This window comes from Mauremys mutica, chromosome 2 (assembly GCF_020497125.1).
Source record: "Mauremys mutica isolate MM-2020 ecotype Southern chromosome 2, ASM2049712v1, whole genome shotgun sequence".
NCBI lineage: Eukaryota > Metazoa > Chordata > Testudines > Geoemydidae > Mauremys > Mauremys mutica.
Genome location: NC_059073.1, coordinates 212032744 through 212046598, shown reverse-complemented (window position 1 = coordinate 212046598; position 13855 = coordinate 212032744). Strand labels below are relative to the sequence as shown.

At 41.7% G+C, this 13855-nt stretch overlaps 1 protein-coding gene across 2 annotated transcripts; it reads right to left on the bottom strand.

Moving 5' to 3' along the window:
* Positions 1-433: 433 nt before the first annotated feature.
* Positions 434-10125, bottom strand: CCK (cholecystokinin). Of its 2 annotated transcripts, none has more exons than XM_045006905.1 (4): positions 10008-10125; positions 7771-7988; positions 5841-6098; positions 434-1515 (listed from the first exon to the last, which is right to left on the bottom strand). In XM_045006905.1, the coding sequence occupies exons 2-4, from the start codon at positions 7775-7777 to the stop codon at positions 1379-1381; spliced, it is 402 nt and encodes a 133-aa protein (XP_044862840.1). In that variant the 5' UTR covers positions 7778-7988; positions 10008-10125; the 3' UTR covers positions 434-1378. The 2 variants fall into 2 exon arrangements, with proteins under 2 accessions (XP_044862840.1, XP_044862841.1); XM_045006906.1 differs by having other exon boundaries at positions 7785-7988; positions 10008-10102.
* Between the last annotated feature and the right edge of the window lie 3730 nt (positions 10126-13855).

Below are 13855 nucleotides of genomic sequence, written 5' to 3'. Positions count from 1 at the left end.
CATAATAAAAATATTGTACATAGCTTGAGATTTACCTTCATGTTATTCCTGCAGATCAAAGAGGACATGTATTTTTTTTTGAGATCCCTTGAGTGTCTTTGCCAAAAAATGGAGGCCTCTGGCAGCACATGGACTTGTCCTCCTAGAGAACAATCAACTAACCAGTCTCTGATTAAGGTGAGCAGTGATGTTCCCATAGGTTTGTGTAACTTTTCTGTCCTATTGTTGGTCAGAAATATCTCATGTAGGTAAAGCATGTTTATACAATTGAATTAATGGGTATCTGTCTTTGTTCTTTTCAGGTTATGCTTCTTATATGGAAAGTACATTAGTCAACATTCTATAATGCACGCGAGAGCTTTCTGAGTGGGAATGGGAGATAGAATGATACTGGGCCCATTCCTGAAGTCCTTACTCTGGCAAAATCATATTTAAGTCAATGGGAGTTTTTTCACTTGATACAAAGCCATCAGGACTGGGCAGTGGTTGGGCTCAGGCTGAAGTCATTTGGGATGCACTTTATTTCTGGTTGAAGTCAATAGAAGTATTGGCCTAACTTGTGATTTAAAGACTCAACCTACTTTTTTAAAACAGTGTGATATAGATATAATTACAATTATTCTGATATCAACTACATGGCACTTTCCTTTCACTTCCCTCAAAAGAACTGTACTTATAGGGTTACCTCACAAACCCAAAACAAATGTATAACTCACCGCAAGGCAAGGAATGTTCTATTTATTCCATGATTAATAGCTATTAGCAGAATTTTCACATTTAATTCACAACAGAAAATAACTAAGCCAAGAAGATGAAAGGTTTTTCTAAAGATTTAGCACTGTTGACCATTCACTGAAAACATGTGACTTTGTTGTATAACTGAATCCTTTACAAATAGGGTAACTATGAAGATACTTGACCTTATGTGACAAAACTGTGCTACTAGATTGATGCTGGGACAGGTTACCTCTAGAGTCCACAACCAAAGAGAATGCTGCAAGGTTGATTTAAAAAGTGGTTCTTCACCTGTATGCTTGCTTAACACATGCAACATATTTACCTAGTAGAATGAAGGCATTTTCCTGCTTGAGTTTATTGTAAGACACCCAGCAACTTGCTGTGACAGGACAAGAAGGGAATAAATGAAATAATTTTAATATAATATCAACAAAGTATGATAAGAAACCATAGGAGAAAGAACATTTTTTTGGAAAATTCTGCATATGTATATATTGCATTGGATAGTTTTACAGACAAATTTACATCAAGGACATTATATATTTTTTAAACACTGATTCGTAGAGGACAAAAATTAATTTTTTCCTTTCTGTACAGAAATGGGAGTAGGATTCTTCTTTTTGAGATAGTTTGATGTTCTTTAAGAGGAGTACTCGTATTCTTCAGCACTGCGGCGTCCAAAATCCATCCAGCCCATGTAATCTCTGTCGTTTATCCTGTGTGTAGGGTCGATGTTCTGTACCCTGTTTCCCATCATTGAGATCCTTCCATTAGGACCTAACAGATGAGACATGAGGGGCAAAGAATAAGTGAATTCAGTTTTTAAGCTTCCCCAATCTCATTTTTGTATCTGTCACTTAATGTGTACGGCAGTGAGGTTTATACAATTTTTACAGCACTTTTTTGGAAAATAATGTAAACATGGGGGGAATGTCCTCAGAATTACTTGCTTTTATTCAAAATAAAAAGCATATCCATTGGTGGTTTGCTACAGGCATTTGTTATTGTGTGCATTATGATCTGTGTACAGCCTGACTAATAATCTGCACATTTCTCTTAATGTATGGGGGTTCTCCCACGTTATGGAAGGTGTAGCCTTGCATTAACTATTCTGGGGGTCTCTGACTCCATTTGGCACATCATTCCCTCCCTCTCTCCATCCCCATTCCTGGCTGCTGGGAGGGAATGTGGGCATGTTTTTTCCTCACTGCCTGGCCACTTAGAGGGATGAGGAGGGACCTGCTGGCTTCAGCCCATTTGTTCTCTGATGTCTCCCTCTTGTTTGTTAGGCAGTGTGCAGAATGCTCTGTGATGAGCTAAATCTACTTGAGAGTACGATCATGCCTGGGATGAGGACTCCATGACAGTCCTCTATGTTGCCTGAAGAGCCACAGATGGTGCAGAGCACGAGAATACATATTCTTACAATGTACCTTTGTTAGGAGTGGGATGGAGTTCAGACATGTGGGTTTTCCAGAGAAGCTGGGCATGTTCGTATGTGAGAACGGTCTGGCTAGAACTTGCAGATACAACTGTGCTGGAACTCTGAGTACTATTACTTTTGGGCAACTTCTGCTATCAAGCTAAAGTTCTTCTATGCTTCCTTCTGCCATAGTATTAGAGTGCTGATCTCTGCTAGTGCTTTTGGGTTTTTGTCCATCTATGTTTAAAGCATTAATAGGCTATAAGGCCAACATTTTCTATGGTAAATCAAGGCCCAGAGATTTAAAAGAAAGGTCTTCATCTGACTTAACACGTTACATCATTAGAACTGAAAGAATTTTAAAGTGTTAATGTATCCATGGAAGTGCAAATTTTCACATTCTTTGGATAGAAGCAGAGTCAATTAAAACCTCATGTGCAGTAATATTGTAATTATAAAAATAAGCTTAAATCTTCTACGACTGAAGTCAATGACAAAGGTCCCATTAACTTTAATGGGAACAGGAACAAACACGATACAGTATATTGTTAATATTTAGCTTTGACCCAGATCTGTGAGTCTTTAAATTTATAAAATTTAAAAAGTCCTCAAATCTATAGAATGTTCTTACTATACAAGAATTTATATTTTAAAGGAACACCTGCTGTGACAGGACTTTTATGTGGATGGAGTTTTCTTTACAGAGGGAAACGATTCAGAACAAAAGAATGAACATATGGTTAGGAACTTAATCACTTTGTCGATGATTGCAGAGGAGAGGACATATAAACTGAATTGATCCCCCTCCTTCACTCTTTAGACAATTACTTAAACCAAAATGGCAAAAATTTAACTACTAAAAAGTCTGATTAACAAATTAAGGATATCAGTTAAATGCTCAGAAGCTGAATTATGTATGTGAATTTCTCTAAGTATGTAATTAAGGGGCAATGAGAATGTGGTTTCTTGGCAGTATATAGTCTGATACCATTGGAACAGATCATCGCTCAGATCAGTGACTGTTTCTACTAAAAGACTTCTGAGTTTGCAAATCAATTATCCACTGGGCCCTTTTGGCTCTTTTAGAACAATTGTGATCTGCCCTGACAAAGAATTTTAAATCATGTGTCTCTGACTTGACATCCACAATGTGTCTCCTTTACCCAGCTGCCAGATACATGATAGCACACTTTTAGGATAACTTAATTCAAAAAGCTAGTAGGTCATGCACAGGAAACTGAATTTCTTATCAAAATAGAGGTCACCTTAATTACCTTCAAATCTCTGAAGGTGGCCTATAGACTCTACAGAACCACTGGCCTTCAAACATTTCAGCTTCAAATTACAGCCATTTTTGAAAGATGGTAGAACCCAGGCCCTAACCTCGTGAGATAACTTACTTTTCCCCACAGTTATAACTGGCAATGCCTCTTCACAAACCATAACCACAAATATCACCACTAATTATTAGCACAGCAAAAGTCCCAATATGTGTAGTGTCTTCTAGCCAGTAGGTATGGATTGAACATCCCAAAAGTGACTAAAACTGGAACTGAGGGGATGTCTTGAGATTCGTCATCATATATCAGTTGGAAGCTTCATATCAGCCATTTTTTAAATTTAAAAGCAATATTATCTTGATGAAATTACAACACTGAGCAACCCCTCCTAGAACACACAAGCCATAAGGGTCTTCTGCTAAAGGACGATAATATAATTGGTAGATAATGGACTTGAAGGGGAAGTAAATGAGAGGCCACAATGTGCTTTTCATCAGATCCAGTCATACAAAGGTTTCATATTTTTGTCCTTTCACTCTGAATTCTTTATCCTCTCCTGTTACAAGTTTGTTAACATGTCTGAGTCCAACCATCTGTCTCCGATGGGCTAGAATTAAGCTTGACCTCTACCAGGTCACAAGAAAGTATTGTATCATATGCCTACTGTGGCTTTAAGGACTATGAACATACTTCTAAAAATAGGTGGGCTTTTTTAGGGGTGTGTGTGTGTGGTTTTTTTAAAAGAAATCTGAGCTAAATCAATAAGATACAAAATATCTTCTGTCAGGTAACATTTAAGATAAAGCCAAAGTGTTCTTTCATGATACCTGGTTGAGATAGTTGGAATGCCATCAGGAATTTTGGAGAATGCACAGACTATGAAACCATACTGAAACAGAATAAATAGATAAACTTCCAAACAGCAGATTTTCAGGAAATGAAGGATGGAAATATAAAACTGGAGAGATACAATTAAGATTCTGTTTCACTGATCTCCTGTAACAATAATGCTTAGTCCCACAAATCATTTAATTATAGCACTGAGCTTTCTAAATGAACATCAAATCTTCTCCTCCTTATATTACTTTTACTGTTAAACTGGACTCCAGAATGGACACGATTATATTTGGCATTATTAGGCGCTGTTCAGATGTCTTCAGAGCATGCTCAGAAGTGATATTTTTTCTAGTTGCTTATAACTATTATTACTTGACCATTATATATATGTAAGTATGAATATGTGTGAAAACGCAGACAATATATATGCTGTATATCACACACACACACACACACACCCCATCAGGAAATTCAATGTAGTTTGTGGAGGCCAGCACAATATAAGCTCTACAATGAGGCCTCCATATGTGTGACAAAGAAGAGGTCTCTGTCAGCCCTGCATAGGCCAATGTGAAAGGGAATGAAAGGGACAGGCCACTGCTTGGGGGAAGTGAATTTCATCCTAAGTGCATGAGGGGAGATATTTCACTCCCAGACCAGAATTAATTGCCTGACATCAAAACAGTTCTGCAATCGCAGGCAAAGAATCTCCTGTTGGCCCTGACACCCATCCCCTTCACTTCCAAGATTTCCTCCGTTCCTGCAATGCAGGGTGTAGAATACAGGGAGACTGCAGCAGAGGAAGAGACCTCTGCAACCATGTGTAGCAGTTTTTGCTGCACTTGGCAGCCATGTTGCTCACTGGAAAGGCTCTGCAAGTAGCCAGCCCCCTAGAATATGTGAGCAACAGTTCGGTGTATTCAGATACCAAACTGAGCTCTTTTTCAGAGCAGAGCATTTAATTAAAAAAAAGGGTGAATGAGCCCCTTACAGGGAAGTTTGAATGGACAACTATTTGCAAGTGTTTTAAATCCAGTAACTCTTTTGGAAGAAGGGATATCTAGCTTTTCAGGAGGAAAGCATTCCTTTTCCAAAGTCATTCTCTGTGTGTAAGTATATACTGTAAACCATTTTATTTTGTGCAAATACATGTTCTGTGGGCCTCTAGCCTACAAATCCTTACTCATGTAGGTTGCCTCATTACCTACTCAGGTGGGTAAGTGCAACTAATGTAAGAGTTTGAAGAATCAAGCCTTTAAATTGCACTACTCTGTTGTCACTGTATGCAACAAACCTAGCTGCAACACCACAGATGTTTGCAGTTGTACAATTCTATTGTACTCCAAGCAATCATGAAACTAGAAATGCAAGATAGATTCTTACTGTACATGTATGAAAGCAAATGCTCAATTCCTTATTAATATTTTTCAATATTTCCTTTACAAATGTAGATGATCATAGTAGTTCCTTCTGTCCTTAAAAACCTATGACTCTATAAAAGTACTGAATCTCAAAGGGAATTCTTTTGACACAGACACATCACATAATACGTTGGCTATTACCTTTTCTGGCTTGCTGGAGATATTTGGCCAGCAAAGCTCCAATGTTGGCTTTTTGGTCAACATTTCCATCCAGCCGCTGGATAGGTTTCAGCTGGCCAGCTGATGAAGGGACACGAACATGTCGGTGATGTTCTGTCAAGCTCTGCTCAAGCTCAGTGGCCACAGGGTTCTCATTGTGCGAGCCTGTAGCCTGCTGTCCAAAAGAGCTCGTTGACAGCATAGCAAGGAACATGTAGATGCAGATACCACTGTACATAGCTGGAGGGAAAAGAAATTACAGGTTGTTAGAATGGTGAACTTCACTGTATTTAATACTATCCCTTTCCCTCCCTTTTTAAAATAAGTGCTCACTTCTGAACAAACTAGATTTTAGAGAGTACAGTAAACAAAGGAACAGTGTTAAACGGGAGAAGATTGGCAAGAGAGTATTTGACAGGTAGGTAAAATGTTTCTAGATTTAAGAGGCAGTAGAGAGAGAGGGCTGTATAGTGGTACAAGCAGAGATAAAATCAATCCACTGCAAAGCTCTTTGCAGAAGAACTGCCGTCTCTATGTTGTATTTCCTCCTCTGTCTCAGGACAAAACATTTCAGTATTTCCCCATCTTGTTAAAATATACAAGGGATACAAATATTCAGTTTTGAAAAGCTGGTAAAGAATGTTTATTTTAGCAACATGTATTTTGTTTGTGCTTGATTGTTCCAGCTGTTCTACCATGTCTTAGAGAGAGAGGGGGAAAAGATCACCAAGGGAAAGGAAAACAAAATCATACTCAACAATTGAAAAACTGAAATAAACCTGGGTCTCAGGTGAATTTTCAAAGCTGTTTAAGAATTAGAAATAGAATGATTTGGAACAATATGTTTCTTCATGTAAAACAGAGAATAAGTGTTATGGATATTTTCTTGCTTCTATAAAATCCAAACATAGCATTTTATATGTTTTATACATTTCTAGACTAACTATTTCAGTTTATATAACTATTTAATGCAAATCTGTGTATTATAGTTAAGATATGTAAAGTAAGTCTTCAGTTTGTCCATTGTTCAAGAGGTAATATTGAACTGGATACTTCTTAATGCTAGAATGCTATTTTCTATGTGTATATGAAATATTTCATGGCCAAGAACCCCTAAAACTTACAAGTTATTTAACAACATACAAAAAGAACCAAAAACAAAAACAAAACACTTGTGTCTCAAATATGACCTGTTAAAGCAAATTTACCCATCACATACATTAGAGTTAATCATGTTTTAATGTGAGGCAAACAGGTTTTCATCACAATTGTTATGAGATGAAAGAAAAGTTTCAAAGTGGTAACATTTCAGGATTCTACAGCCCCAGCATAATTAATACCTTGTTACAGAGGCATCAAGTACATCCTTGCTACTTATAAAATGCATATACTCTATATTCATTTCATGCAGAGATGAGTGTTCTAACCTGGCTACTTCATATAATGAGTGTGACTCAGAACCTAACGTTCAATATTTAAATACATATATTAGTTCATTTTCATGATTTTATATCTCTATCATTTACATGATTAATTTTCACTTCCCATCACAAATGCTGTGCTACTCTAGAGAACTAGATGCTCAGTTGCAAAACTAAAACATAATTTTGCTTTCCAAGGTCTTTTTCAAGGATATAAAATAGTTTGTTTAATGACATAAAGATGTTGGTAAAAAGAACAATAGAAACATGCATTATTCCCTGCCCCCACATATTAAAGAGCTAAACATTATGTCCTGAATATTAAAGATCTAAATTTCTTTAGTGAAGATGCCTGTGAGAATATTCATGAGAAAAATATACTAAAAATTCGTATTAAAAAAATAAGTAGAGAAATAAATAGCCAGTCACATCATTTTTACATTTTTCTATAAGCAAAGATTCACCCAAACTATGGCTAAAAAGTTACTGACCCATCATCTCCTACCTTTAAGTGAGATACTTTTTCCTAGCTCAAATCAGAGAGAGAGTAGTGCTCCGGTTAGATAAGTTCTAACAGTTTGAAATGCTGCTCCTTAAATAGTCTAGCCCAGTGCTTGTTGTAGTGTCATCTGTTTACACAGGTCTGACGCAGATGAAGGATCACCACATGCTCAACTGGATGCTATCACTTCGTAACAAATTAATTTATCTGTGATGGAGAAAGGGGGGGATGTGTCAAAAAATCTGCTAACGAAGAAGTTCTGCGTTCTTAACCCTTTCCTCACCAGAGCTTCTTTGCCCGTGATAGACACCAGTAGCTCTATCACCAGTAGCGTTTTTGTTCACTAGTATTGTAGTTTTAATTAAGCAAGTGACTTTGATTTGGGTGGGGACACTAATGTCTTTTCACCACTTTACACTAGGGTGACCAGACAGCAAGTGTGAAAAATAGGGACAGGGGGTTGGGGGTAATAGGAGCCTATATAAGAAAAAGACCCCAAAATCAAGACTGTCCCTATAAAATCAGGACATCTGGTCACCCTATTTTATACTTTCAAAGCCCAGAAAGAACGCACCTTAATTAGGGTTCAGTGTCTGTATTTCAGCTTGCGGTGAAATAAGGCTCTAACGCTGAACATTTATACTTTCTTCCCTTCTCCGGAGAGAGAGACAAACCCAGAGAGAGAGAGAGATTGTTTTGTAATCTATCTATCTAAAATTAGCCCAGATATAAAATACCTAAGAAGTGTTCAGAGGCTTTTTGGCCGATAAGGCTCCTTTAAATATTGTCCCCCCACACACACTTACTTATGTTTAAAAAACTTCAAGTAACGGATCCTGGTTTCAAACCTTTGGCATAAAGAGCAGCGAAAGGCACATGCTGGCTAGCTGAGCTCTCGGCACTAATTAGCGATGGCTGGTTTTATTTATGTATGGATGGATTCTATAAATCATGCATTTCTAGGACGTAGAATAAGGGATCGATGCAGTGTGAGAACCGTACAGAATAGTCCAGACCACTCCAAACACAGTGGTCTGGAAGTTGAGGGAGTGCCGGGTATTTTCTCTCTCCTCTCCATCCCTAAAGCAATGATTTTAACAGATTGTGTGTGACCTTCTCAGTCCTGCTCCTCACGTGTTCATTTTCCAATGCAATACACACTTTTTGCGGGTAAAGGGGCGAGGGGTTCTTGGACAGGATCAGGTGTTTCTCACCCGACGTTGCACCGTCCTGCTAGAAGGACGGAATTGATAAAACAACGAAATGCGTAGGACTGATCCGCTCTAATTCCAATAGTCACACGCGCGGAGTCGGAGGGGATCCCGGCGCTTTGCTACTCCGGTGACACGCGAGGGGGGCTCCGGAGGCCACTGATGTGCCAAACGCTTCATGTTTAGACCAGAGGGGCGTTGTTACGGCTCGAGGGTTTGTCCTGAGTGTGAAGCTGAGTTTGCGCGCCCCGTGCCCGGCGCGAACGAGTGGAGCCGGCACTGCCAGCAAACAAACGGCTGAGCCCCCGAGCAGCTCTGGGAGGCCACGGGATAAGGCGTGAGGATGGAAACCGAGACTTGCCTTGCGCTTTGCTACCCGCCTTACACTGCACCCCTCGCCCCACATCATCTTCCCCCTGCAGCCAGAACAGGTCCTTTCCCGTCCCACCGCCTGCTTTCGGGAGGCAAATCTGCGTGCCCCTGGCGCAGTGTCACTTCCCCAGCCGTACACCCCCCCCACACCTCTGCCTTCTTCCGACCCCTTATCACCTGCCCGCTGTCCCCACAACCCTCTTGCTCCCCAGTATTTAGCATCAGCCTCCCCGCTTCGCTACAGAACTGGCTGCCCCTCGCTAGCGTCCCGTGCAAACAGCTGAACCGCTACAGCCAGATGTTTTCTCTTTGGGAGCTGGAGGGGGAAAGCGAATCAGAGCAAGCTCCAAGCCGGAGCCCTGGCCCAGCTGGTGAATCATGTATTGAGCGGTGAGGACCATGTGGCACTTTTGTTCCGCAATTATGATGGACGCATTGATTGACACGTCAATTCTTGCTGCCTCTCCCTGGCCCGGACCGCTGCTTGGCCACTGTCTTCTGTTGTCACCTACCGCTAACCAATGTGGCACTGGGTGGGTAGAAAACGGAGAGAGGCTGCTCAGAAATACTAGAGCTGCTTTCTCCACTAGCTGCCAGATCAACGCCAGGCAAACCGAGTTAAGGAACGAAAATCTCCTCTTACCTTCTTTCTCCTACCCCCTTCTCTGGAGCTCGGGCCCGAAGTGCCTCTGGCTCCAGTGGATCGGGGTGGATTAGCCTTCACAGCACTAGTTATAAATTAGGCACCCACCGCCGCGCGTGGCTGCTTTGCTGGAAATTGCCCCGGCCTTGCCTCGTTTTAATCTACACGTCTGAGACACAGGCTACACGAGTGCGATTTTTTCTCTCTCCCTTCCCGCTAAGGAAAGGAGCCAGCGCAATCTGCTTTCCTTTTAACACCCCGGCCTTCTCCTGAGACCCACGTGTGGTGCAGGGCTGGGGGTTGGCTGCACAAGCAGCAGCAGCAGCAGCAGCAGCTCTGGTAACTGAGGCAGTGCGGGGCGGGGAGCGGACACTCCATGAAATGTTAGTATAGCAGGGGAAAGCGAGGACCCCCCCCCATGAAAACAGGAGGGGGCCTCTTCCATAGAAACGAGGAAAGGGGGCTCCTGTGGAAATGACAGGGACGTGATCGCCCCCCTCCTAAATCTCCTCGCTTCGTCCTCTGCCACAGCTTCGCACGATCCCTGGCACGTTGTGACCTCCTTGTAAACCCCCCGCCCCCCCCGACAGCGCTCCGGGGATACCGATTGGAGTGTCCCTGTTGCATGTGCTACTGCAGGTTGATTTTGCAACTCGTCTCCGGGCAGGTTGTGGCCAAAGCCCCCTCTGCCTCATTGCATTTGTTCCTTTGTTTTGCACCCCTGGCCTTCTCCGGCCCAGCAGCGGGCTGCTTCGCCAGCGCTCCCACCCTGCCCCGGCAGAAGAGCCGCTACGCAGCCAGCCGCCCACAGAGGGCGCCGGGAACTCGCCCGCTACCGGACGCGGCTCTTCCGCCCCCGGACGCGGCTCTTCCGCCGGCGCTGTGCCCCTGGCCTGCGTGTGACCCAGCAGCCCCGCGGGACCGGCTTTAACCCACCCGGTGCCTGAATCCGCTGGGGGGAACCATGCCACGGGACCGGCACACCGCGGAGACAAAGCCACCCCACCCCAACTTTCAGCTGCAGCCAGTCTTTGGTGGGGCGGGGGAAACTGAAAGGATGCGGTGCCGTTTTAGCCCAAGAGCAGAATCTCAGTCTCCTACACCCCGTTTGTAGGTAACAATCCTGCCTTGGTGAAATGCGGGGTTAGGGGGGTGTCTACACTACACACTAACCCCAGGCGCTGACTCAAGTTTGAACCCAAGCCCCCTCCCCCTTCTGTCCACACACAGATCTGTCTGACTCAGGTCAGCAAGCACTCAGGACACAGATCCTAGGACCCCGCTAGGGGTGTGGGTCAGAGCCAGAGTCCTGCTGTGTCCCAAGCCCCGTCATTTTGCAATGGGACGCAGCTCAAGTCACAGACCTGGGTTAGAAGATCAGCATCATGCAGTATGGACATGTTAGCATGAGACTCAGGCCCAGCAATTGTAAGCCCAGGTTTACGCCATAGCATGGGTGCTCAGGCAGGACTTGGAGACACTAACTCCACAAGCCATACCCTTCCTGACCTAGTAGGTGTTTTTCATCTCTTGATTCTTCTCACTTCATCACAAACTGCTCCCAGAAAGACGGGACTACAAGTAGCCATCGGGAAGGCAGCACCTTGGACAGCACCTTCCCAATAGCCTTCCCTCATTGCCTGAGGGCAGGTCTACACTATGGGAGAAAATCGATATAAGATACGTGAATAACGTAGCTGAAGTCGAAGTATCCGATATCGAATTACTTACCGTCCTCACGGCGCAGGATCGACGTCCGCGGCTCCCCATGTCGACTCCGCTACCGCCGTTCGCGTTGGTGGAGTTATGGAGTCGACATGAGCACGTTCGGGAATCGATATATTGCGTCTATATGAGACGCGATATATCGATCCCCGAGAAATCGATTGCTACCCGCCGATACGGCGGGTAGTGAAGACGTACCCTGAGACAGTCCCTCTTTGATGGGAGTGCCATTGCCTGCTCTTTCCATGTGTGGCTAAAGATGACATTATGGGGCTTCATATTCTCTCTCAATGATTTTCAATTTTTGTGACTTCCTGTGTTGCTGACTGACCTGAAAACTGATTTTTCTCTCATAAACCCTCACTAGAGGATAAAGAGGCTGCCATCAGAATATAAAGAAGTGTTTTTAAAATTAAACATAGAAAGGGCACAGAGCAAGAGGGGGAGAGAGGCAATAACATACATACATACATAGGGGAAGGAGAAAAGAAGACCAACACTGAAAATAGATTCAGCATTTTCTTCAAAGTAATTTGCTAATGAAGCTGTCTCCTTTGCTAAGAGTTTGTCCCCTCTGTCAAACCAAGCACGTCCCTCGTTAGTCAGTTTTGATATTTTGGCTTACTGATTAAACTGATCACTGCTATTACAGAAACAAAACAGACAACATACAGCCCGTGGCTAGCTGGAAAAAATAGTACAAACTTTCTGGGAAAGTACAATACAGTGACAATTCTAATAGGGAGCATAGCAGAATGACTACACTCAGTCCTTGGGGAAGGCCTGCTATAGCTAATGAGAACATAATGAGGGAGGAGAAAGGCAGGCAATTGTGCTGTTTATATATAAAATATTTAGCGTTAAAAATGTTGATCTGGGTGAACATGTACTGTGTCAACATAAATTTCATCTATAATATATAATAATATGAGTTCAATTACATCAATATGTTTTGGGATATATATTATTCTAGATTAATTATAAATTATAAATTGTGGTGTTTTGCAGTAATGGAGAGTGCTGTGTGTGCTGTTGAACAAATGAACATATGGTATAAATCAAGGTTCTAATACTGATGGTCTAAAATACATAAAATGAGAACACTAGCAGTATGCTTGGTGTTGTACAAAAACAAATGGAGAAGATATGAATGTCCATTGTATATTGACACTTGTAGCATATCTGCATATATGAGATATGTGTGCCTATGCAGATGTATAGTATTACATGCTCATATACCGATTTTTCCACTGGACCTCTGCCTTGTTCAGTGCATGGGTTGGGCAGTACTCAGTTAATGAGGCAACTATTTAATATTTGTTTTTTATTCTTATCTCTGCCTTATTCAACTTGTACTGAATGCAGACCCCTCCCTCATTTGCTATCCAGCCTTCATACTAAATAAGGAAAAATAGGGATAATATAATGTGTGATAATATAATTACAGACTGTGTAAAGGAAGTAGCAACCTTAATTTTGACATTGCCAGATTTCTGAATGCTTCATTTTGCAACCTTAACTTTCTTTTAATATATTTTTGTGTATGAAATTCCTATAGATCCTATTCTGATATTTTTAATCCAATTTTTGCACAAAATCAAGCATTCTATTGGTGCTCTATAGATACCTATTAATTGAGGACAGCTTTGCATTTTTAAGAGGGTCAAAATGATATCGACATGGAGAAACTAATACAATATTTGGATCCAATAGGATGGGATATGAGTCCGGGTGCATTAAATGAGTTCTCACAAATCTTAAACTGTTTTCATGGACCTGGATATAGCACATCCCATGTTGTTATTACTTCAATAGCTAATTTAAATGATGCCCATCATTATTATCTGGAGTGAGTCTACTGTCAGAAAACATGCAGCTATTGTTACTTTGATGGGAATTGGGAAGAATTTATCTTTCCATAATCCTAATCTTTAGCTTTCCTAGCATCTCATATGTGGTATAGGTAACAATAATCCATTTGTGAGGTTCTTTTCTAAAATAATTTCTATCTGAATTCAGAGGACCACTCTGTGATCCTTTTCTATTCTGCTAGGATCATTTTGTTTTTAACATCTGATCTAAGTGTTCATTGTGTAGGGTACATTCACTCAATCACATTTTGT

Excerpts from the sequence above, each read along its gene's own strand:
- CCK (XM_045006905.1), bottom strand. Across the intron at positions 1,516-5,840 it reads TCTCCAGCAAGCCAGAAAAG|GTCCTAATGGAAGGATCTCA; the intron begins GTAATAGCCAAC and ends CTCATCTGTTAG.